Source organism: Microcaecilia unicolor, chromosome 6 (assembly GCF_901765095.1).
Source record: "Microcaecilia unicolor chromosome 6, aMicUni1.1, whole genome shotgun sequence".
In the NCBI taxonomy this organism is placed as follows: domain Eukaryota; kingdom Metazoa; phylum Chordata; class Amphibia; order Gymnophiona; family Siphonopidae; genus Microcaecilia; species Microcaecilia unicolor.
The window spans coordinates 218007144-218033834 of NC_044036.1; the positions used below are offsets into that span (position 1 = coordinate 218007144).

Below are 26691 nucleotides of genomic sequence, written 5' to 3' on the forward strand. Positions count from 1 at the left end.
CTGAACTTGAAGGGAATTATATGCCAATCCCTTTTGAAGACCATCCTGAAGGAACTCCAGAATAACCGGAATGTCCGCCCGAAAAGGCGATTCAGCACGCAAAGCACACCACGCCGAGAAAGCTTTCCACACTCACGTGTACGCTGCTGAAGTAGACTGCTTCCGTGTCCCCAAAAGAGTGGCAATGACTGGTCCTGAAAATCCCTTCTTCCTCAGCTGCCGCCTCTCAATAGCCAGGCCGTAAGACCAAAGCGGGAGGGATTTTCCATCTGAACTGGCCCTTGATGCAGCAGATCTGGAGTCACCGGAAGTCGCAATGATGGCTCTGAGAGTGCTCGAACGAGATCCGCATACCACGGCCGTCGGGGACAGTCTGGGGCCACTAGAACAACCGGCCCCCGATGCGGCAAAGAACTCTCCCTATCAGAGTCCACAGAGGAAAAACATACAGTAGCTGTTGTTCTGGCCATGGCTGGAGAAGAGCGTCCAATCCTGCGGATCCTGGCTGCCGTTTGCGGCTGAAGAACTGGGGAACTTTGGCATTGCAAGCCATGGCCATGAGATCCATTACTGGTCTTCCCCAACGTTGACAGATCAGCCGAAAAGCCGAGTCTGACAGCGTGTATTCCGCTGCGTCCAAAAGAGTCCGGCTGAGAAAATCCGCTTGAACATTGACTTGACCCGCAATGTGCACTGCCGACAGACTCTGAACATGCGCTTCCGCCCATACTAGAAGACGAGACGCTTCCACTGCCAAGGGAAGACTGCAAGTTCCCCTCGCTGATTGATGTAGGCCACTGTCGTGGTGTTGTCCAAGAATACACGAAACGCCTGCCCCAGCAGAAGGTCCTGAAAACTCCGCAGTGCATTCACGACTGCTCGCAACTCTAGACCATTTATTAGTCAGGTCGCTTCGAGAGGGGTCCACGATCCCTGGGCTACTCGATGAAGACAATGGGCCCCCTAGCCCGCAAGGCTGGCATCCGTCACGACTACCACCCAATTGGGAGACGCCAGAGAAACACCCTTCTGCAAATTGGCTGACCGGAGCCACCAAGCGAGACTGTCCCTGGCCCGGCTTGACCAAGGAAGGCGTCATTGATAATTCAGTGACGTCGGCGACCATCTGCTCAAAAGGAAATTCTGAAGAGGCCGCATGTGAGCCCTTGCCCATGGAATGACCTCCAAGGTCGCCGTCATGGAACCGAGGAGCTGAACACAGTCCCACACTTGGGGAGCTCGATGACTCAATAAGGTCCGTACCTGAGAAAGCAATTTGATCCTTCACCACTAGGGGAGAAACACTTTCCCCCGCTTCGTATCGAATTGCACTCCAAGATATTCCAGACTCTGAGTAGGAAGCAGATGACTCTTGTCCATATTGACCACCCAACCTAAGGATTGCAACACCGCAATCACTCGGTCGGTGATCGCTCGACTCTCCTCTGCTGTCGTCGCCCGAATCAGCCAGTCGTTGAGATATGGATGCACTCGAATCCCTTCCTTCCACAAGAATGCCGCCACCACCACCATGACCTTGGAAAAAGTGCATGGGGCAGTGGCCATTCCGAAAGGAAGGGTCCGAAACTGGAAGTGCTGACCCAGCACCGCAAATCTGAGAACTCTCTGATGGGGCTGCCAAATGGGAATGTGCAGGTAAGCTTTCCTCAAATCGAGAGCCATCAAAAAGTCGCCTGGTTGAACAGCAGCAATAACTGCCCTTAACGTCTCCATGCGGAAGTGACAAACCCGCAAAAACTGGTTTACTTTTCTGAGATCGAGAATAGGCCGAAAAGCCCCTCCCTTCTTTGGAACCACAAAGAAGATGGAGTACCGACCTGTGCGCCTTTCGAGAGGAGGAACAGGCATGATAACCCCTATCCTTAGCAGGTCTCGCAAACACTGCAGAACCGCTGTCCTCTTGGCCCGCGATACACAGCGGGACTCCAGAAAAAAAGTCTGTGACGGGACAGAAGAATTCTAGCTTGTAACCTTCTCGCACCACATCGAGGAGCCACTGATCCGAAGTAATTCTGGCCCACTCTGGAAGAAACAGAGAAAGCCGACAACCGATCTGCTTTCCTCCCGAGTGGACCTGCGCCCCATCATTGGGAGGCCCGAGAAGGAGCCCACTGACGAGAGGGGGGGTCCAGCTGGATGCTTCTCGTTGCGAAAGGAAGAACGCTGCCCAAAACAAGGACGCTGAAAAGCAATTTAATGAGCCATTGCTTAGAGGCTATATCTGCAGCCCAATGATGGAGCCACAGAAGACGCCGAGAGGAAATGGTCAAGGCCATGAGTTTGGCCGAAGCACGGACCACGGACCAAATCATACAAGGCATCCGCCAAGTACGCCAGCCCAATATCCATCAGTGACATCTGAGGAGTTCCCGGCATATCAGACTCTGAAATCGAATCCATGACAGAATGTAGCCAACTGAGACAAGCTCTAGCTGCATAAGAACTACAAACAGAAGCATGAAGTGTCAAAGCGGCCACCTCAAAGGCACGTGTTAAAGAGGCCTCTAGCCGTCTGTCTTGCATATCCTTAAGTGCCACACCACCTTCCACTGGAAGAGTAATCTTCTTAGTGACCGCCGTCAGCAGGGCATCCACCCTAGGTAGAGCAAACTGCTCTAAACGGTCCGCTGAAACCGGATACAGCCTGGCCATAGCCCTGGCTACTTTCAGCCCCCCATCCGGATCCGCCCACTGGGCCGAAATCAACTCTTCAATAGCTTCATGTACCGGAAAGGCCTTAGAAGGTCGTCTGGTACTAGCCATCTTGGGGTTGACCGCCTGAGAAGCCACAACCTCAGGGTCCTCTATATTCAGGGCTTCCAGCGCCTGAGAGATAAAGGAGGACAACTCCTCATGGAAAATCCTCACAGCGGAAGAGTCCTCCGGTTGGTCAGTGAGGATACCGCCCTCCATGTCCTCTACCCCCGTCTGCTCCGAGAGAGCCATCATGTCGAAAGTTGCAGGCGACCATATGCAGGACACCTCCTCAGACCCCAAAGAAAGCCTAGGCTTTTTAAGGGAGGAGAAATCCTCTGGGGAGAAACCCAAAATCTCTTGGTTACCCCCAGATCCCTTGAGAGAATCCAAGGCCGAAGCTGTCGCAGCCGCGTGAGGGTGGGGGGGGCAAGGCCCTTTTCAACAAAAACGCCTGATGGAGTAGCAAAATAAACTCTGGCGAAAACCCCTTCCCCGCAACGGAGGAGGTCGCAGCCATGGCACCTGCACTACTGCCCACAGTGCCTGACGGCACCCCCCCCCCCCCCGACTCCCCTACCAGTGGAGAAGAAGCTTTGCCCAAAACCGCTACTGGAGCCGGCTTCACGACCGATTGCAAAATTGCGCGAGAATTGCCAGGCTCCGGGCAGGAAAGCACGCTGTCGGGGGGGGGGGGGGGGGGGCAACGCTCCGTCGAGTCCCGCAAAATCAGCGCACCCCGCGCTGCAAAGGCCCGCCACCAAACGCCGTTTCCCGCATCGGGCACAGCGTTTTATCGTCTCCGCTGCCAGGAACCCAGCAGGACTTACCCCGGACCGGGAAAGCACGGGAACTGACAGCTGAGCCGAAGAAAAAAAACTCTTCAACTGCACTTCGAGGCAGGCTCAGACAAGCAGGCAACAGAAAACAGGACTCGGACAGCAGTAACACAAACCTGCTCTCAGCAAAAACACACTTCCCTGTGCTTCTGTTTCTCTTTTAAACAAATTCTATGGTTCTCATTTTTTTTTAGTGAGGAGGAAGAAACAAACAGGGAAGGAAAGGAACAGCAAAAGCCTGTTCAGAGGGAATTTGAGGTGCAACAGGGACCCAGCAACTGTGTATGCTGCCAAAGGGGACACCACTAGTCCGCCACCCCCAGCTCAAACTGGCCAATGGCCCAGGAGCTGAAGAAAAAGCTGTCCACCACCTGCTGAGATAGAGACATACTAACTGAGGAAGGAGCTGGCGGTCTGACATCACTGTCTTTAGTTTGTTTATCTCTATCGCCACCTGCTGGTAGGCGAACTTAACCCACTAGTTCCTGGATTCATCTGCTGCAAGTGACAAGGAAAATAAGGATAAAAGAAACCACTAAACCTCAGATAGCGAGGTTTGGTGTGTGCAGCTTAATTAATTGTAGGGATTTAAAAGCACAGCGAAAATATAGCAGAGAAGACAAGTATATGTGTCTGAATGCACCATGTATGACTTGGTAAAAAGACTATTTTTTTTCACCTGCATCACTAGCAGTGCGTGCAGCGTTTTTCACGGACTTTTCCAAAATGTATGTATCATTCGCTTTCTCCGAGGACAAGCAGGCTGCTTGTTCTCACGACTGGGGTATCCCTAGCTCTCAGGCTCACTCAAAACAAGAACCCAGGTCAATTTAACCTCGCAACGGCGAGGACATAACAGAAATTGACCTACGAAGAACAACTAACTGAGAGTGCAGCCTGACCAGAATAAATTCGGGTCCTGGAGGGTGGAGTTGGATTCAAACCCCAAACAGATTCTGCACACCGACTGCCCAAACCGACTGTCGCGTTGGGTATCCTGCTGGAGGCAGTAATGTGATGTGAATGTGTGGACAGATGACCACGTCGCAGCCTTGCAAATCTCTTCAATAGTGGCTGACTTCAAGTGGGCCACTGACGCTGCCATGGATCTAACACTATGAGCCGTGACATGACCCTCAAGAGCCAGCCCAGCCTGGGCGTAAGTGAAGGAAATGCAATCTGCTAGCCAATTGGAGATGGTGCGTTTCCCGACAGCGACCCCTTTCCTATTGGGGTCGAAAGAAACAAACAATTGGGCGGACTGTCTGTGGGGCTGTGTCCGCTCCAGATAGAAGGCCAATGCTCGCTTGCAGTCCAATGTGTGCAACTGACGTTCAGCAGGGCGGGTATGTGGTCTGGGAAAGAATGTTGGCAAGACAATTGACTGGTTAAGATGGAACTCCGACACCACCTTTGGCAGAAACTTAGGGTGAGTGCGGAGGACTACTCTGTTATGATGAAATTTGGTATACGGAGCATGAGCTACCAGGGCCTGAAGCTCACTGACTCTACGAGCTGAAGTAACTGCCACCAAGAAAAATGACCTTCCAGGTCAAGTACTTCAGATGGCAGGAATTCAGTGGCTCAAAAGGAGGTTTCATCAGCTGGGTGAGGACGACGTTGAGATCCCATGACACTGCAGGAGGCTTGACAGGGGGCCTTGACAAAAGCAAGCCTCTCATGAATCGAACGACTAAAGGCTCTCCAGAGATGGCTTTACCCTCTACACGATGATGGTAAGCACCAATCGCACTAAGGTGATTCCTTACTGAGTTGGTCTTGAGACCAGACTCTGATAAGTGCAGAAGGTATTCAAGCAGGTTCTGTGCAGGACAAGAACGAGGTTCTAGGGCCTTGCTCTCACACCAAATGACAAACCTCCTCCACTTGAAAAAGTAACTCTTCTTAGTGGAATCCTTTCTAGAGGCAAGCAAGACACGGGAGACACCCTCAGACAGACCCAACGAAGCAAAATCTACGCCCTCAACATCCAGGCCGTTAGAGCCAGAGACTGAAGGTTGGGGTGCAGAAGCGCTCCGTCGTTCTGCGAAATGAGAGTCGGAAAACACTCCAATCTCCACGGTTCTTCAGAGGACAACTCCAGAAGTAGAAGGAACCAGATCTGACGGGGCCAAAAAGGCGCTATCAGAATCATGGTGCCGTGGTCTTGCTTGAGCTTCAGTAAGGTCTTCCCCACCAAAGGTATGGGAGGATAAGCATACAGGAGGCCGGTCCCCCAATGGAGGAGAAAGGCATCCGACGCTAGTCTGCCGTGTGCCTGTAGTCTGGTTGGTCTGAGAGGCGAAAAGGTCCACCGAGGGAGTGCCCCACTCTCGGAAGATCTTGCGTACCACTCTGGAATGGAGTGACCACTCGTGCGGTTGCATGACTCTGCTCAGTCTGTCAGCCAGACTGTTGTTTACACCTGCCAGGTATGTGGCTTGAAGAAGCATGCCGAACTGGCAGGCCCAACGCCACATCCCGACGGCTTCCTGACACAGGGGGTGAGATCCGGTGCCCCCCTGCTTGTTGATGTAACACATTGCAACCTCATTGTCTGTCCGAATTTGGATAATTTGATAGAACAGCCGATCTCTGAAGGCCTTCAGTGCGTTCCAGACCGCTCGGAGCTCCAGGAGGTTGATCTGAAGATCCTGTTCCTGGAGGGACCACAGTCCCTGGGTGTGAAGCCCATCGACATGAGCTCCCCACCCCAAGCGAGATGCATCCGTCGTCAGCACCTTCGTGGGCTGCGGAATTTGGAATGGACGTCCCAGGGTCAAATTGGTCCGAAGTGTCCACCAGTGCAGCGAATTGCGGCAACTGAGGGACAGGCGGATGACATCTTCTAGATTCCCGGTGGCTTGGCACCACTGGGAAGCTAGGGTCCATTGAGCAGATCTCATGTGAAGACGAGCCTTGGGAGTCACATGAACCGTAGAGGCCATATGACCCAGGAGTCTCAACATCTGCCGAGCTGTAACCTGCTGAGATGCTCTGGTCTGGGAAGCCAGGGACAGGAGGTTGTGGGCCCTCGCCTCGGGAAGAAAGGCCTGAGCCGTCTGTGAATTCAGCAGAGCTCCTATGAATTCCAGAGATTGGACTGGTTGGAGATGGGACTTTGGGTAATTTATCACAAACCCCAGCAGCTCCAGGAGGTGAATAGTGCACTGCATGGACCGGAGAGCCCCTGCCTCTGAGGTGTTCTTGACCAGCCAATCGTCGAGATACGGGAACACGTGCACTCCCAGCTTGCGTAGATACGCCGCGACCACCAAGAGGCACTTCGTGAACACCCGTGGGGCAGAGGCGAGCCCAAAGGGCAGCACACAATACTGAAAGTGCCGTGTCCCCAGGCGGAATCTGAGATACTGTCTGTGGGCTGGCAGTATCGGGATGTGAGTATAAGCGTCCTTTAAATCCAGGGAACATAGCCAATCGTCTTTCTGAATCATTGGTAGAAGGGTGCCTAAGGAAAGCATCCTGAACTTCTCTTTGATCAGGTATTTGTTCAGGCCTCTCAGGTCTAGGATAGGGCGCATCCCCCCTGTTTTCTTTTCCACAAGGAAGTACCTGGAATAGAATCCCTGCCCTTCCTGCCCTGGTGGCACGGGCTCGACCGCATTGGCGCTGAGAAGGGCGGAGAGTTCCTCTGCAAGTACCTGTCTGTGATGGGAGCTGAAGGATTGGGCTCCCGGTGGGCAATTTGGTGGAGTGGAGGCCAAATTCAGGGCGTATCCGCACCGCACTATTTGGAGAACCCACTGGTCGGAGGTTATCAGAGGCCACCTTTGGTGAAAAACTTTCAAACTCCCCCCGACCGGCAGGTCGTCTGGTACGGACACTTTGATGGCGGCTATGTTCCCATGGATCCAGTCAAAAGCCCATCCCCGGCTTTTGCTGTGGAGGCGCAGGGGGCTGCTTAGGCGCACGCTGTTGACGGGAACGAGCGCGCTGGGACTGTCCCTGTGCCTGAGGAGGCCTTCGAGCCGGCTGGGTGTACCTACGCTTGTTGTAGGCGTAGGGTGCAGCCTGCCTGGCCCGGGAAAAACGACAACCTGCTGAGGTGGATGCTGAAGGCGCCCGGTGGAAGAGCTTGTCGAGAGCGGTTTCCCGCTGGTGTAGTTGGTCCACCAACTGCTCGACCTTCTCGCCAAAGACATTATCCCCCCGGCAAGGGACATCCGCCAGTTGTTGCTGGGTGCGGTTGTCCAGGTCAGAGGCACGCAACCAGGAGAGTCTGCGCATCACTATACCTTGGGCCGCAGCTCAGGATGCCACATCACAGGTGTCATAGATACCCCTGGACAGGAACTTTCTGCACGCCTTCAGCTGCCTGACCACCTCCTGAAAAGGCCTGGACTGCTCCGGAGGGAGCTTGTCGACCAGGTCCGCCAGTTGCTTCACATTGTTCCGCATGTGAATGCTCATGTAGAGCTGGTACGACTGGATGCGGGTCACGAGCATGGAAGATTGGTAGACCTTCCTCCCAAACGAGTCCAGAGTGCGAGACTCCCGCCCTGGGTGCGCCGAGGCGGTATCCCTCGAACTCCGTGCCCTCTTGAGAGCAGAGTCCACGACCGCCGAGTCATGAGGCAATTGGGGCCGCATCAACTCTGGGTCAGAGTGGATTCTGTATTGGGACTCCGCTTTCTTGGGGATGGTGGGGTTAGATAAGGGCTTCAGCCAGTTCCGAAGCAGTGTCTCTTTGAGGACATTGTGCAACGGCACTGTAGAAGACTCTCTAGGTGGTGATGGATAGTCGAGGACCTCGAGCATCTCAGCCCTCGGCTCATCCACAGAGACCACGGGGAAGGGAATGCAAATAGACATGTCCCTGACGAAGGAGGCAAAGGAGAGGCTCTCAGGGGGCGAGAGCTTCCTCTCCGATGAAGGAGTGGGGTCGGAGGGAAGGCCCTCAGACTCCTCTGAGGAGAAATATCTGGGGTCCTCCTCCTCCCCCCACGAGGCCTCTTCCTCGGTGTCGGACATGAGCTCTTGCAGCTCAGACCTGAACCGGGTCCATCTCGACTGCGAGGAACTATGTCCTCGATGATGGCGTCGAGCGGTGGACTCCCGTGCCGGCGGGGATGAAGCTCCCTCCATCGACGTCGACGGGGATTCCACCTGCGTGGCTGTCGACACCGGCACCGCAAGCGGCGTCGGCGGCCTCTGCATCGGGCTAGAGCACGCCGGCGCCTCCATCAACGGCGCTGGGAGCGCAAGCACCCCCGGTGCCGGCAAAGCCTGGCGCATCAGCCCTTCCAGAATCCCTGGAAGGATGGCTCAGAGGCACTCGTCAAGGCCCGTTGTCGGGAAAGGCAGGGGGGCCGGTGCGGGTGCCGGAAGCTGCTCGGGTCCAGGAGACGGTACCGAAGCACCCATGGACTGACGCAGCGACACCTCTTCAACCGAGGGGGAACGCTCCTCTCTGCACTGCCGCTTCCTCGGCGTCGAGTCATCTCTGGAGGCACCAGAACTGGTAGTCCCGTGCACCGTGGGCGACCGATGACGATGTTTTTTAGTCTTCTTTCGGTGCCCATCATCAGCGCTCGGTGGCAGAGATGAAGAGGAGGTAGAACCTCCCCCCCCCCCCCCCCGGCCTCGAGGGATCGGGTCTGACAGGGTTCGGTCCCCTATGGCCCTGGGTAGAGGGAGTGGCCGGGGCTGACTGCCCGCGCGGTCGCTCACCCCCACCGTCGCCGGTGGTCCGGCGGGCCAACGGTACCTGTGCTCCTGGGGTCGGTGCCATCGTCGGTGCCGATTTCGTCGACATCGGTACCGGTACCGAAGATCCGGCCGTTGACACAGATGCCGTCCACGTCGAAGGGCAGGCGCAAGTTCCAAAAAGACGGTCCCGAAGAACTTGCCTCGCCACCTGTGTCCGCTTCCGCAAGCCGAGACACAAGGTGCACGTCTTCGTATTATGCTCCGGCCCAAGGCACTAGAGGCACCAAGCGTGGGTATCGGTTTGCGAGATCTGCCGGCCGCACAGACCACACTTTTTGAATCCGCTCGGGACCTTCGAGGACATCGACGGAAAAATCGCGTCGGCGAAGTGAAAGTCGTCGATGGTGGCGGTGAAAAGCACACCCGAAAAAGAAACGACCGCGCGACCACAAGGCCGCAACAAGGCGCCCCCGCGCTAAAGACGACGAGGGGACAAACTAACTTCTTTCTTTTTTTTTTTTTTAACACAGAAAATAAAGAAAAGAAGCGCGAACGCGCACGAAAAGAGAAAAAAGCTCGCGGCTAGGCCGCGATCCGGTTTCCAGGGCTGACAGAGAGAGAGACGATAACATGTCTCTCTCCAGCGCGGAATCGAAAAAAACTGAGCGGGAACGGTCGCGCACGGGCGGGAAGACGGCCACGCATGCGCGGTGGGCGTGCCCTGCGTGCGGGACCGCCCGCAAAGTTTTGTTCCGGTTGGTGGGGGCTGCCGCGGACGTCAACTCAGTCGTGAGAACAAGCAGCCTGCTTGTGCTCGGAGAAATGTGGCCACCCTGCATAAGAAAGAAGAATATGCTGAAATGAGGTTTCAAGAACATTAAGAAGTTTACTGATGGGTTTTTTTTTTAATCTCTTATTTATATTGTTGAATGAAATATGTATTTTTTTAAACACAGTTTGTCACCTTGTCCAAATTTTGTTTGTAAAAAGCAGGTTATAAATCCAGAATTCATTTCTAGTTCTTGTCATGTAGAGAGGCATATTTTCAAAGCACTTAGACTTAAAAAGTTACATGGAAGGGCATTTTCGATATGACATTTAAGTCCGACTTTAGACGTTTAGTACAAAACGTCCAAAACCCAAATAGGAATGAAGTTCTATTCAAAAAAAGGAAAATGTCTATTTTTTTTAAATACCATTTCAAACAAGGTTTTGTGCTTTGTACAATTTTTTTTTTAAACCATTTTCAACCCCCCCCCCCCCAAAACAGCACGTCCAAGTGAAAAATGTAGAAAATCAAGCCATAGGGATGTAGGAGGGCCCAGCATTTTCAGTAAACTGGTCCCCCAGACATCCCAGGAGAGCAATGAGGCACTCCAGTGGACTTCAAATAAATGCTCCTAGGTACACATCTCATCATTACTCCCTTATCTTGTCTGCTGAGCCCCCCCCCCCCCAAAACCCACTACCCCCAATTGTACACCACTACAATAGCCCTTATGGGTGAAGGGGGCACCTATATGTGGGTATAGTGGGTTTCTGGTGAGTTTGGGAGGGCTTACAGTTTCCACCACAAGTGTAATAGGTAGGAGGAGGTATGGGCCTGGGTCCACCTCTCTGCAGTGCACTGCACCCACCACTAGACTACTCCAGGGACCTGCATGCTGCTCTAATGGACCTAAGTATAACATCTGGCTGGCATTGAGGCTGGTAAGTAATGTTTTTAATCACATTTATGGGAGGTGGGGGGGGGGGGTCAGTGACCACTGGAGGAGTAAGGGGAGGTCATCCCTGTTTCTTTCCTGTGGTCATCTGGTCATTTAGTGCACCTTTTTGGGCCTTATTCGTTCTAAAAACTAATCTAGCTGAAAACATCTTAGTTTTAGTCCTAGACAGTTTTGTTTTGTTCCATTATGGCTGAAAAAAAACATCCAATCTTAGGAATGCCCAAAACCCACCCTTTACACGCCCCCTTGAGATTTGGACACCCTTCAGATGAACAGCATAGAAAAACGCCTAAAAACAGGTTTTGAAAATACCAATTTGAATGTTTTTATGAGAAAAACGTCCAAATACTGCTTTATATCACTTTTTAGACCTTTTTCGAAAATGAGTCCCATGGGGCTCATTTTCAAAGCACTTACTTCCAAAGTTCCATAGAAACCTATGGAACTTTGGAAGGCTAAGTGCTTTGAAAATGAGCCCCTGAGTCAATGTCTTATTTATATAAGCCCTCATTCTAAAAAGCCTTTATTCGGGGTTAATATGTGCATAAACCAACATTTAAACCTTTATGTTGCACAAATGCCTAAGTCCCCATTTGTATGTATTGGACCCAAGTGCAGGCAAATAGCAAGGGTGTGTGGTCCAGGCATGTTTTGGGCGGGACAAGGGCATGCAAGATCACAGACATTTAGTCCCCATTTCAGAAGGGGACTAAAGGACCGATGTCAAAGCAAACCGGGCTTGCAATGTTTCATTTAGACTGGTTTCAGCCAGTCTAAAAGAAACATTACTGCTGACACCAGTACCAAATGGATCTTCCATTGCACTGCATAACTCAGATGAAGTTTGTGTTGCATGCTGCAGGAATTCTAATGCTGGTCACATGGTCCCAGCATTACTTTGCTGCAAGCTGCGTCATGCTGCACCAAGGGGATCATTATGGTTAACAGATAAGGTGAGGCAAGGCAAGGTAAAGTGTTGGGCTGATATAGAAGAATTCCCTGGTCTGGTGCTTTGAGTCAATCTGCCCCGATTGGGACAGAAATGGGGAGGGGTTATTCTGCAAAAAGGTGTGAGAAAGAAAAACGCAATGGAGAAAAAATGTCAGAATAAAGGTAACGGAGAAAAAAAGAAGGAACGTAAACAGAAAGAAAGTGATCAGGAGAAGAAATCGAAAAATATGAAAGATAAAAGGAGTGAAACTGAGGAAAATAAAATAAACTGGAAAAAAATCACAAGGTATATAAACACGAAAATAAAGCAAGCTCTGCATAGTGGAAAACAAAGGCAGCAGATGTAAATTCTCAAAACTGACATATTTCAATCACTAAATTGAAAATAAAATAAATTTTCCTACCTTAGTTGTCTTGTGATTTTATTTTTCTAATCATCTTGTTCCCTGCCTCTGCTTCTCTCTGTACTCTGTTTCTGGGGCCTCCTTTCCATATGCTATTTTTGCCTCTCCTCCTTTCTTCATTTCCTGCCCTATATATATCTTTGGCACTGTTCATTCATATTCAGCTTTTTTCAATTTTTCTGCCTCCTTCTCAGATCTATCTACTTTTCCATGTTCCCATTCCCTCTATCCATGTGCAGCATCTCTTTCTTCTCTTTCCTACTCCAACATCCATGTGCACCCAATCCTCCCTTTCCTCTACCCTCCACCCATGTGCACCATCCTTCTTTCTTTCTACTTGATATACCACCATATGGCCTGTACTAGGCTTCAAAGCGGTTCACAACACAATAAAACGATAGAGAAGGAGAAATGCTCCATGTGCAGCATTTCCTCCCTCTCTCTTCCCTTACCCCCAGTACGCACTATGCCCTTTTCCCTATGTGTCCTTAAAGTCCAGCATTTCTTTTCTGTATCTGTTTCTGCCCCTCATGTCCCGCTTCTTTACTCTCTTTCCCCCAGCATCTACCATCTCTCCCCTTCTCTTCCCGCCCACCCAATCCGGTCTCTCTCTCTGTCTCTCAGCTTTCCTATCTGGCAGCTTTCTCTACCCACCTGCAGTTCTACAAACTTGTTGTCTTCACTGGCAGCAATAAAACCAGTCTGCCTCTGGCTGACCTTGGAACTTTTCTTCTTCTGCATCCTGCCCATGTGACAATAGGTAACTGAAACCTATGGAAGACCCCTGGGAAGGGCCTGGCTTTATTGCTGTCAGCGAAGAGAGCAAGTTTGTAGGACCATGGGTCAGGGAAGTGGAGAGGAAGAAGAGGGAGGTAGGGAGAGCTGCCAGATGCACAAAAGGGGGGGGGGGGGGGGAACGACAAACCGGACAGGGGGAGGGAGGGGGGAGAAGAAAGGGGTAGAGACCATGGACCAATGAACTGTTCTTCAGTGCAAGGCCCACAGCCTACATCCGGCCTCAGAAAAAAATTTTTTAAATTACTAGAATGATGGCAAGGGCCTCCGCCACATAAGTCCCCGGGGGCCACCACTGGCCTGCAGCCCTTGCATTGAAGAACATTATTGTAACAGACAGCTTTGCTTAAATCATGGACAGAGTTATATTAATACTTGAAAGTCCTGCCTTCACCACTGCTACTACAATAAGAAAAACAAAAGCCCAGCAGACTCACTCTTGCTTTGGAAGTTGAGGATGATTGCTGCATGTACAGAAGACACAGCGAGTGAGAGTGTACGGTCTGCTAACTCCACATCCAGATTCACAAGTCCTAGGTGATGTTTCCAGCTGAGAGTACGCATAGCCTGAAGAGAGGAAACAGCAAGTTCAGAGAGACACGAGGGTGCACTTGGACAAGAAAAATCTGGGATCTGGCCAGAAAGGGTGAACACACAGGAGGCAATTTTGAAGAGTTTTTTTTTTAATATGGAAAACATGTTTTACATGTAGAAAATGGATCTCAAATTGTGGGAGGGTATATATGCATAAAAAGTATGCCAAAAGAACTGAGCCTACTTATACGCAGTCTGCACAAAGACATTACCAAGGAGATTTTGGATGAAGCTGCAATGTACACATGTATTTCATAAAATATTCACATATATGTAACATTTAATGTTCTTCAGAGCAGGTGTAAATTTGTGTAACGGTATTTCTGCTAGAGAGCAACCAAAACCAAACTGTGGAAAAATTTGCTGCGTGGTTTATGCTGATGACTCCCAGATCTACCTCTCCAGACCAGAAATTTCAGCAGTAATCCAGGCCCAAGTCTTAGCCTGCCTGTCTGACATTGTTGCCTGCATGTCTCACCGCCATATGAAACTAAACATGGCCATGACTGAGCTTCTTATCTTTCCCCTTAAACCAACTTCTCCTCTTCCCACATTCTCTATCTCTGTGGAAAACACTCTCATCCTCTGTGTCTCATCAGCTTATAACCTTGGGGTCATCTTTGATTCCTCTCTCTCTTTCTCTGCACATATTCAACAGACTACTAAAGCCTGTCATTTCTTTCTCTATAACATAACCAAAATTTGTCCCTTCCTTTCTAAGCACACTACCAAAATCCTTGTCAACATTCTTATCACCTTTCGCTTAGACTACTGCAACTTGCGTCTCACAGGTCTCCCACTAAGCCATCTCTTTCCCCTTCAATCTGTTCAAAACTCTTCTGCATGATTATATTCCACCAGTGTTGATATGCTCATGTTAGCCCTCTCCTCAAATCACTTCATTGGCTCTCTATCCATTTCCACATACAATTCAAACTCCTCTTATTGACTTACAAGTGCATTCACTCTGCAGCTCTTCAGTATCTCTCCACTCTTATCTCTCACTACACTCCTCCCCAGGAAATCCGTTCATCTGAAATTTCTCTTATCTGTACCCATCTTCTCCACTGCCAAATCCAGACTCCATTCCTTTCATCTGGCTGAATCATACACCTGGAATAGACTTTCCGAATCAGCAAGTCAAGCTCCAGCTCTGGCCATCTTCAAATCTAGGCTAAAAGCCCACCTTTTTGAGGCTGCATTTAGCTCCTATTCACTTGTTCAGCACCCATATCTGTTTTATAATTCCATTATCTCTTATCTCAAACAGAATAGACTGCAAGACCCAAGGCAGCATGGCTTCACTAGAGGCAGGTCGTGTCAGATGAATCTGATTGATTTTTTTGATTGGGTGAGGAGGGGCACTAGATGTGGTGTACTTGGATTTTAGCAAAGCCTCTGACATGGTCCCACAAAGGCGACTGATAAATAAACTAACTGCCCTTGGTATAAGACCTAAAGTGACTGACTGGGTTAAAAACTGGTTAAGTGGAAGAAGACAGAGGGTAGTGGTAAATGGAGCTTGCTCTGAGGATAGGGCTGTTATCAGTTGTGTACCACATGGTTCAGTCCTTGAGCCAGCTCTTTTTAACATAACATAACATAACATAACATAACATAACATAACATAACATAACATAACATAACATAACATAACATAAGAGTAACCATACTAGATCAGACCAATGGTCCATCTAGTCCAGTATCCTGTTTTCCAAACAGTGGCCAAGCCAGGTCACAAGTACTCGGCAGAAACCCAAATCATTGGAGATGAGTGGATGTGGTCCCTCTTCACAAAAGCGGAGATAGGAAAGAAGTGGGAAACTACAGGCCGGTAAGCCTCATGTCAGAGGTAGAAAAAATAATGGAGTTGCTGCTAAAGGAAAAAAGTTAACTTTCTAGAATCCAATGGATTGCAGGATCCTAGGCAATATGGCTTTACCAAAGGAAAATCCTGCCAAACAAATTGATTGATTTCTTTGACTGGGTGAACAAAGAACTGGATGAAGGATATGAGCTAGATATAATCTATTGGATTTCAGCAGTCTTTGATACAGTTCCTCACAGAAACCTCCTGAATAACAGTGAGGGCTGAACTTAGGACTCAAAGAGGTAAACTGGATTAGAAACAGGTTGACTGACAGGCGGCAGACATGGGTGGTAAATAGAATCTGCTCAGAGGAAAGGAAGGTGCCTCGGGATCGGTACTGGGGCTGATTTTGTTTAATATATTTGTGAGAGACATTGCTGAAGGGTTAAAAGGAAAAGTTTGCTTTTTGTGGATGATATGAAGATAGCCAATAGAGTGGATACCCAGGAGGGAGTAGAAACCATAAGAACAGATCTCCAAAAATTAGAAGAATGGTCAAAGGTCTGGCAGTTAAAACTTAATAACGTACCGCCTCTTCTATGAAACCTTTGAGTTTCTAGTTTATTCTTTTTTGTTTGTTTTTTGTGATTTGCTCTTATTGTTAAGTGATTAAGAAATGTCTTTCTTAAAAGTGTGTAGTGCTCAGTGATCACATATTACACCGGCTTGGACGGCACTTAGTAATACTATGCACAAAACATCATTGCACTACAACCCTCCCTACCACCTTCCAATGTTATTTTCTGTTCCTATGGGTTCTATTCACCACAATAATTTGTTATTATTCACTTATCTTAGGGTTGCTATCATCCTCCAGGCTATTGATGATGAGCCAGTGCCTCCGGTGTAACAAATGTTGTGCAAAATGTGCTTGTGAACGTTCTGAGTTCTATACAGTCCTCACTCCTCTTTCATTCTTTCGGTTCATTCTCACTTTTCTCAGTTCTCAACACAAGCTGTGTTTCACTGTTCATTGGTCATCAGGAGAACTCTATGGGTCTGTAAAAATATACTTTTTTTGTGTATACCTTACCTTGATTTGTACCTGTCCTTTTCCGGGCATAGATTATAATCATCTAACTTTCATAAAGTTATTGAGCTATACTTCACTCATTACTTCTGCCACTTTAAATGAGGATTAAAATCTCAATCTATACAAGCTTAATATCCTGCATTTCTAGCATACCTGGCATTAAACATCGACCCACTCAAGATTATCCAACCAAAAAACACCGGCGCATGCGCTCTACTTTTATATACATCAAAGCTAACGTCATCCAATATTTGGCTTATACGTGTATCCACTCAATTTCCCAGTTTAGACCTTGGGCCATCACTGTGTTCCATTGAAATATGAGTTGTTGTTCTTTTCGTAATAGTATTTTTGCGATGTCTTCCCCATTAGGTAGATGGATCTGTGCTAATACTCCATATTTTAAATCCTGTAAATCATGATTCATGTACGTCCAATGATTCACCAAAGGGGCTTCCTTCTTTTTTATCCTTAAGTTGCTGATGTGCTCTGCTATTCTCTGTTTTATCTTCCGGGTTGTATATCCTATATACCACTTATTAAAAGGGCAGAATATTCCGTATACTACTTGTGATAACTCGCAGTCTGTGGAAGTGGTAATCCAATACGGTCTCCCTGTTCTAGGGTGCGTTATGGAATTGGTCTGCCAAATACACTTGCAGCAGACACATTTGGAGCAGGGTTTATGTCCTTGCTCAGTTGGATTCGTCTGGATATCCTGAGAGCCAGCCTGTTGTTGTTGTAACAATTCTCCCATGTTTTTTGCTCTTCTGTAAGCAAATTGAGGATTTTCTTCAAAATTAAGTAGAGACAATATAGGCCATTGCTTTTTTATTATATTTTTTTACTGAATACGGTAATATACATGTAAAGGTTTCCTGTTGCACCCTGTCCCTTGTTCTGGGTTGAAGTAGCAACTGTTGGTGTGTATTAGATGCTCTTTTGTAGGCTTTTTTAATCATCTTTATGGGGTACCCTCTAGATCTAGACCGATCAAACATATCACTTGCATGTGTTTTGAAGCTGTCTTCCGTGCTACATAGTTTTCATACTCTTAAGAACTGCCCCATTGAAATGCCTGCTTTTATGGCTTGTGGGTGAAAGCTTTTGTAATGAAGCAGAATATTGGTGTAGTTGACTTCCGAAATATAGTTGTGTCAAATCTGTCTTGGTTGTACATTATTGCTAAGTCCAAATAGTAAACAAATGACCTGCCCACCTTTGATTCGAATTTGATACATTCATCGCACCTGTTTATATATTGAAAGAATTCCTCCAGTTGTTGTCTATCTCCCTTCCATGCCAAGAATACATCATTGATAAACCTTTTCCAAATTTTTATATGGGGACTGAACTTTGAGTTGTATACATATCGCTGCTCAATGTCCGCCATATATAAACAGGCAATCGTGGGTGCCACTGTTGCTCCCATCGCAATACCGTGGGTCTGTATGCAATACTGCTCTTCAAAACAGAAATAATTTTGTTTTATCACAATCTTGGCTATTTGATTTAGCAGATCAATTTTCTCTGATGATAAATCCATCTGATTAAGCTGCCTAGTAATAAGATCCATAGCCTTCCATAGCTCTTAAATAAACTGGATTGGCTGAAGATAGGACCCAAAGTGGTGAACTGGATTAGGAACTGGTTGACGGACAGGCGCCAGAGGGTGGTGGTGAATGGAGTTCGCTCGGAGGAGGGAAAGGTGAGTAGTGGAGTGCCTCAGGGATCGGTGCTGGGGCCGATTCTGTTCAATATATTTGTGAGTGACATTGCCGAAGGGTTAGAAGGTAAAGTTTGCCTATTTGCGGATGATACTAAGATTTGTAACACAGTGGACACCCCGGAGGGAGTGGAAAACATGAAAAAGGATCTGAAAAAGCTAGAAGAATGGTCTAAGGTTTGGCAATTAAAATTCAATGCGAAGAAATGCAAAGTGATGCACTTAGGGAGTAGAAATCCAAGAGAGGCGTATGTGTTAGGCGGTGAGAGTCTGCTAGGTACGGATGGGGAGAGGGATCTTGGGGTGATAGTATCTGAGGATCTGAAGGCGATGAAACAGTGTGACAAGGCGGTGGCCGTAGCTAGAAGGTTACTAGGCTGTATAGAGAGAGGTGTGACCAGCAGAAGAAAAGAGGTGTTGATGCCCCTGTACAAGTCGTTGGTCAGGCCCCACCTGGGAGTATTGTGTTCAGTTTTGGAGGCCGTATCTTGCTAAGGATGTAAAAAGAATTGAAGCGGTGCAAAGAAAAGCTACGAGGATGGTATGGGATTTGCGTTACAAGACGTATGAGGAGAGACTTGCAGACCTGAACATGTATACCCTGGAGGAAAGGAGGAACAGGGGTGATATGATACGGACGTTCAAATATTTGAAAGGTATTAATCCGCAAACAAACCTTTTCCAGAGATGGGAAGGCGGTAGAACGTGAGGGCATGAAATGAGATTGAAGGGGGGCAGACTCAAGAAGAATATCAGGAAGTATTTTTTCACGGAGAGGGTGGTGGATGCTTGGAATGCCCTCCCGCGGGAGGTGGTGGAGATGAAAACGGTAACAGAATTCAAACATGCGTGGGATAAACATAAAGGAATCCTGTGCAGAAGAAAGGGATCCTCAGGAGCTTAGCCTAGAATGGGTGGCAGAGCTGGTGGTTGGGAGGCGGGGCTAGTGTGGGCAGACTTATACGGTCTGTGCCGGGGCTGGTGGTTGGGAGGCGGGGATAGTGCTGGGCAGACTTATAAGGTCTGTGCCAGAGCCGGTGGTGGGTGGCAGGGATAGTGCTGGGCAGACTTATACGGTCTGTGCCAGAGCTGGTGGTTGGGAGGCGGGGTTGGTGGTTGGGAGGCGGGGACAGGGCTGGCCAGACTTATACGGTCTGTGCACTGAAGAGGACAGCACAAATAAAAAAGTAGCACATATGAATTTATCTTCTTGGGCAGACTGGATGGACCGTGCAGGTCTTTTTCTGCCGTCATCTACTATGTTACTATGTTACTATGATAAGGAATTTTTGTGTATAGGGAGACCACATCCAGAGATACCAATTGTAGGGATTCGTTCTGTGTGTTCATAGCTTGCAGTATTTGAATCAAGTGGGCTGAGTCTCTTAAATACGAGTCTGTAGTACGAATAATGGATTGCAGGTAAAAATCTACGTATTGTTACAATACGTTCATTCAACAAATTTCTACTTGACACAATGGGGCTTACAGGGGAGGGGTTTTGTAGGGATTTGTGTATCTTCGGAACAAAATAAATATGTGGTGTTACAGGGTGTTTTTTAAACAAATATTCAAATTCTTTGATGGATAAAGTTCCCTTATCCAATTTAATAGTAGATAAATTTCTTCCTGATATTGATCCACTGGGTTCGTGTCAAACACTTGATAATAATCTTGATCTTGTAGCTGTTGGTGGGCTTCCTCCCTATACTTTACTCTGTCGTGAAAAACTACACCGCCTCCAGATGAATCCAGCTGAGCAAGGACATAAACCCTGCTCCAAATGTGTCTGCTGCAAGTATATTTGGCAGACCAATTCCATAACGCACCCTAGAACAGGGAGACCGTATTGGATTACCACTTCCACAGACTGCAAGTTATCACAAGTAGTATACGGAATATTCTGCCGTTGTAATAAGTGGTATATAGGATATACAACCCGGAAGATAAAACAGAGAATAGCAGAGCACACCAGCAACTTAAGGATAAAAAAGAAGGAAGCCCCTTTGGTAGATCATCGGACGTACATGAATCATGATTTACAGGTTTTAAAATATGTAGTATCAGCACAGATCCATCTACCTAATGGGGGAGACATCGCAAAAATACTATTACGAAAAGAACAACAACTCATATTTTAATGGAACACGGTGATGCAATTGAGTGGATACATGTATAAGCCAAATATTGGATGACATCAGCTGTGATGTATATAAAAGTAAAGTGCATGTGCCGGCGTTTTTTGGTTGGATAATCTTGAGTGGGTCGATGTTTCATGCCAGGTATGCTAGAAATGCAGGACTTACACCAAAAAAAAAACCTCTGTTGTTATACTAGGGTGTGTCCTCTTTAAAACTTTCTGTCTGTAAAAAACTATTTCTACTGGGAACTTTTTTCTTTTTTTTTCTTCTGCTCTAAAAACTGTGATTCCTGTGTTTGGGAGCTGGGCTGACTGGAAGGAGTTCTCCGAGTAATGTACCTTAACAGATAGGATTCCAGGAGGGATCTGGTTTTGCTCTGCCCACCCGCACCTGAAGCAGCTCTTCATTTATAATCAGAGTTCTAATTAAGGTAATAAGCAAGTGCTGCTCCCACAAAGTCTCAATACATTCAGTATATCCAAACAGTAATCACAAAACAACAAAATACATCACATTAAAATCCTGAAGACACTTTGTCTATCCAACATCCTTAATTTTGTAGCTTGTTTTAATATATTGAAATACTCATATATTAATGAAATGGAGTCAGTAGTCCAGCAACGAGAGGGGTGCTACCCAGTCTTTTGCACTGAGTGTCACATGTATGATTATCTCCCAGTTGGTGTGAAGTCATATGTGTGTGCCCGGTGCAAAGAACTCCTAGCTCTCAGAGAGCAGGTCCGTTCTCTCGAGGCTAGAGTACAAGACTTGGTAGAGATGAGGGAGAAAGAACAGTACATAGATGAGACCTACAGGGATGTTGTAGAGCGGTCCCACCTCCAGCCGGGTAGCCCCTGTGCTACTTCGGAGGAGAGAGGTCTCCTAGAAGGAGAGCATTGCCCTGGTGAAGTAGGAAGTACTCCTGGACCCAGGACCTGCCCACCAGAGGATGTATTATCCTCTTGCACCGAGGATATGTCTCCGATTACAGCCCACATGGGAAAAGATAGAACCGCTGTTGTAGTTGGAGACTCAATCATCAGGCGTGTAGATAGCTGGGTGGCTGGTGGACGTGAGAATCGCCTGATGACTTGCCTGCCTGGTGCGAAGGCCGCGGACCTTACGCAGCACCTAGAAAAGATTTTAGATAGTGCTGGGGAGGAGCCGGCCGTCTTGGTACACGTGGGTACCAACGATGTAGGAAAATGTGGGAGAGAGGTTCTGGAAGCCAAATTTAGGCTTTTAGAAAGGAAGCTCAAATCCAGATCCTCTAGGGTAGCATTTTCTAAAATCCTACCTGTTCCACGTGCAGGGCCCAAGCGACAGGCAGAGATCTGGAGTCTCAATGCGTGGATGAGACGATGGTGCGGGGATGAGGGTTTTGGATTTGTCAGGAACTGGGCAGCATTCTGGGGAAGGGAGAGCCTATTCCGATCTGATGGGCTTCACACCTTAACCAGAGTGGGACCAGGCTGCTGGCGTCAACATTTAAAAAGAAACTAGAACAGCTTTTAAACTAGAAACGGGGGGAAGGCCGACAGTCGCTCAAAAGCGCATGGTTCAGGATAAGGTATCTTTTGAGGATATCACCCAAACAGGGAAGAAAATGTTCCTTGTAAGTAAGGATGTCAAAGAAACCGTAGTGGATCAGATAGCCTTAAGTAAAATTAATAATAACTAGACACAGGATAACATATTAATAATGCCATGTATTAAACGGGATATAAAACTGAGCAACAAGCATGCATTGAAATGTCTATATACAAATGCAAGGAGCCTGAGACATAAGATGGGAGAGCTGGAATACATTGCACACAATGAAAAATTGGATATTATAGGCATCACTGAGACCTGGTGGAAGGAAGATAACCAGTGGGACACAGTCATACCGGGCTACAAATTATATCATAGTGATAGGGTAGATAGGACTGGAGGAGGGGTAGCACTGTATATTAACGAAAACCTTCACTCAGATAGGTTGCAAGAATTGCAGGATACAAAACCCCTACTGGAATCTTTGTGGATCGAAATTCCTCGTGAAAAGGGGAGAACATAGTGATAGGAGTGTACTACCGTCCACCTGGCCAGGACGAGCAGACGGACGCAGCAATGTCAAAGGAAATTAGGGAAGCGAATAAAATGGGCAATGTAATAATAATGGGTGATTTCAATTATCCGGATATAGACTGGGTTAAATGTAACATCGGTACACGCCAGGGAGATAAAATTTCTTGATGAAATCAAGGACAGCTTCATGGAGCAGCTGGTTCAGGAGCCGACAAGAAAAGGAAAAATACTACACTTAGTCCTTAGTGGAGCTCATGATCTAGTGCGGGGGGTAACGGTGCGAGGGCCGCTTGATAACAGTGATCACAATATGATCAGTTTTGAAATTGGCATTGAAGGAAGTGAACTTAGGAAATCAAATACACTAGCGTTTAACTTTAGAAAAGGTGATTACGATAAAATGAGAAAAACGGTGGAAAAAAAAAAATAAAAGGAGCAGCTCGCGGGGTAAAAAACTTTCATCAGACGTGGATGCTGTTCAAAAACACCATCCTAGAGGTACAGGACAAATATATTCCGCGTATTAGAAAAAGAGGGAAAAAGACCAAACGTCAGCCGGCGTGGCTAAACAGTAAGGTAAAGGAAGCCATTAAAGCCAAAAAACAATCCTTCAGAAAATGGAGAAGAGAACCAACTGAAAATAATAAGATAAAACATAAGGAATGCCAAGCAAAATGCAAAGCGGAGATAAGGAGGGATAAAAAGGAATTTGAAAGGAAGTTAGCGTTAGAAGTGAAAATACATAGTAAAAAAATTTTTTTTCTCAAAGTATTTTATTAATTTCCAAATGTACTAAAACAGGAAAACGACGGAAAAACATAGGAAACAATAAACACAACAGGTGGGAAAGGAAAGAAGAGAAAAAAAGGAGAGGAAAGCATCCAGGTGTTTAACAAATAAGTCCTTTGTACAGGTTTAAGGTGTGGCCTGAATAGTTTGGAGGTATTTCTCCAAAATAGACCAAATTTTTTTCTTAGATAGCATTAGAGGCAAAAAAACATAGTAAAATTTTTTTAGATACATTAAAAGCAGGAAGCTGGCTAAAGAATCGGTTGGGCCGCTGGATGAAAATGGTGTTAAAGGGGCGATCAGGGAAGACAATGCCATAGCGGAGAAATTAAATGAATTCTTTGCTTTGGTCTTCACGGAGAAGGATTTGGGAAGGATACCGGTGCCGGAAAGGATATTTGAAGCAGGCGAGTCGGAGAAACTAAACGAATTCACTGTAAACTTGGAGGATGAAATGGGTCAGTTCTGCAAACTGAAGAGTAGTAAATCAGCAGGACCGGATGGTATTCATCCCAGAGTATTAATCCGGTGTGGTACCGGAAGATTGGAGGGTAGCCAATGTTACGCCGATTTTTAAAAAGGGTTCCAGAGGAGATCCAGGAAATTATAGACCGGTGAGTCTGACATCAGTACTGGGCAAAATGGTAGAGGCTATTATTTAGAATAAAATTACAGAGCACATACAAAAACATGGGCTGATGAGACAAAGTCAGCACGGATTTAGTGAAGGGAAGTCTTGCCTCACCAATCTACTGCATTTTTTTGAGGGGGTGAACAAACATGTGGCCAATGGGGAGCCGGTGGATATTGTGTATCTGGATTTTCAGAAGGCATTTGACAAAGTGCCTTATGAAAGACTCCAGAGGAAACTGGAGAGTTATGGGATCAGAGGTAGGGTATTACTATGGATTAAGAGCTGGTTGAAAGATAGTAAGCAGAGAATAGGATTGAATGGTCAGTATTCTCAATGGAGAAGGGTAGTTAGTGGGGTCTGTCAGGATTGCTGGATATCCTCTTGACATACTTATTAATATTAAACCAGCTTCTGACTTCTGATAACTCTCCCGCTCCCCCAGGAATCACTGAGGATGACATGGACCAAATGGTATTGAGCTGCCTGATAGCCCTGTGTTTTCTTAATTACTCCTGATTAGCATACCTTTTGTCCTATCTGGGAGCAGGGCTTGAGAACAAAGGAAGCCAGACATACAGGCTCCATCACTAGGGACTTCAAACAGGAGAACCTGTGAGGGTGTGCACAGGAAGAAGGAGAGAGACGTCGGTGGAGGCAGAAGGGAGCGACGATCCGTTGTTTCATCTCGTGCAGCGCCTTCACACAAAGGTGAGAGGCGCTGCACGGCCGGTAAGGCGGAGGGGGGTACCTTTGGAGGGGGGGAACGGTGGCGACAAACTCGGGGGGGGGGGCGGAGCAAGGGGCGGAGGATGGCGGGAGGCGAAGCAGTGTTGGGAAAAGAAGAAGATGAACACAGGAAGGGAGGGGGGCCCGGCGCTGCTAAAGTTTAACTTTTTATTTTCAGTTTTTAATTTAGTGAAGGGCGGAAGCGTGGAACAGCGGCGATCTGGGGGGGGAGGGCAAGGCTGTCCATACTAGACGCTTCTGAAGAGCACCTTTGCCCCTCCCGATCCTTTTAAGGTATGTTAATTTTTTAGTAATGCAGGGAAAGCGGGGAGCCAGTGTTGTGGTGTTTTTATTTTTTTTCTCACTTTTCATGTTTAAACATGCCAGCTTTGATTTTTCTGGTACAGGGGGCAGCGGGGAGATGACAGCTGAGGCCTTTACGACTGGTCTGACCACACGTTAAATATGTTGCGGAAAATGATTTGGTGTAATCGTCGGTATTGTTAGTGCATCCCGAATCGCCCGCATTACAATGGTAGTTACTCCGTTTTCGTTAGCTGCTTGCTTCGTTGGAAAAAGACCTTTAATGCATGCAACGGTTGGGAATTTCGTTCGTTAAAGGGTTGTTAGAGGGTCGTTAAGGTTTAGTGCATCTAGCCCTCTGTTCTTATTAGGTATAAAGCAGAGGCACTTCTCTCTGTTTGGGGGGAACTTCTCTCTCTTTCTCTCAGCAGCAGAGCACAGGACTCTGCTTGCACTTCTCTCTCTGTCTCTCCCCCTGCACCTACCCATCTCCAGCCACCAGAGCTCCGGCTCTGGCCCCCCTTTCTTCCCCAAAGCCTTCTCTCCCAGAGCCCATGGCTTAGCTTTCTTAGGCCCTTCTCTCTCTTCCTTTCTCTCTGCACACATATACCTCTTTCAGCACAACCCCAAGGCTTCTCTCTTCCTCGGAACAAACACCCTATCCTTTCTTTCTCTCTCTAAACACACACCCAGAGACAGCCTTGTACCATTTACCTGTACTAAGTGCTGTGAGCCTATACATATATGCAAATATAATATACTTTATATATCCAAACTCGTGTGGAATGTGTATTCTTTGGGAACCTACTGCCTCTACGAACTCACTGCCTCTGTGAACTGGACCCCGGGACCAAACCTAGACAACGACTGCTGACAGGGTCCCACAGACCCTGCTTTTTAACATATTTATAAATGACCTAGAGATGGGAGTAACTAGTGAGGTAATTAAATTCGCAGATGAAACAAAGTTATTCAGGGTCATCAAGTCGCAGGAGGAGTGTGAAAGATTAAAGGAGGACCTCGCGAGACTGGGGGATTGGGCGTGCAAGTGGCAGATGAAGTTCAATGTTGACAAGTGCAAAGTGATGCATGTGGGTAAGAGGAACCTGAATTACAGCTATGTCATGCAAGGATCCGCGATAGGAGTCACAGACCTAGAAAGGGATCTGGGAGTTATCGTTGATAAGACGTTAAAAACTTCTGCGCAGTGTGCTGCGGCGGCCAAGAAAGCGCGCAGAATGTTGAGTATAATTAGGAAAGGGATGGAAAACAAACACAAAGATGTTATAATGCCGTTGTATCACTCCATGGTGCAGCCGCACCTCGAATACTGTGTCCAAGTCTGGTCGCCACATCTCAAAAAAGATATAAAGGAATTGGAGAAGGTGCAGAGATAGGCGAAGAAAATGATAAAGGGAATGGAACGACTTCCCTATGAGGAAAGGCTGAGAAGGTTAGGGCTCTTCAGCTTGGAGAAAAGGCGGCTCAGGGGTGATATGATAGAAGTTTATAAAATAATGAGCAGAGTAGAGCGGGCAGATGTGAAGCGTTTGTTTATACTTTCAAACAATAATAGAACCAGGGGACACAAGATGAAGCTAGAATATGGTAGATTTAAAACAAATAGGAGAAAGTTTTTCTTTATTCAGCGTGTAGTTGGACTCTGGAACTCGCTGCCGGAGAATGTGGTGGCAGTGGCTGGCCTTA

General features: G+C 47.6%; 1 protein-coding gene across 1 annotated transcript in view; it reads right to left on the minus strand.

Annotated features, from left to right (window-relative positions):
- ANAPC2 (anaphase promoting complex subunit 2) overlaps window positions 1-26691 on the minus strand; it is a 492733-nt gene that overhangs the window by 92894 nt on the left and 373148 nt on the right. Inside the window, exon 12 of the mRNA XM_030206193.1 lies at window positions 13539-13668. Within this exon, the coding sequence (XP_030062053.1) occupies window positions 13539-13668 (130 nt within the window). The remainder of the gene's footprint in view (window positions 1-13538; window positions 13669-26691) is intronic.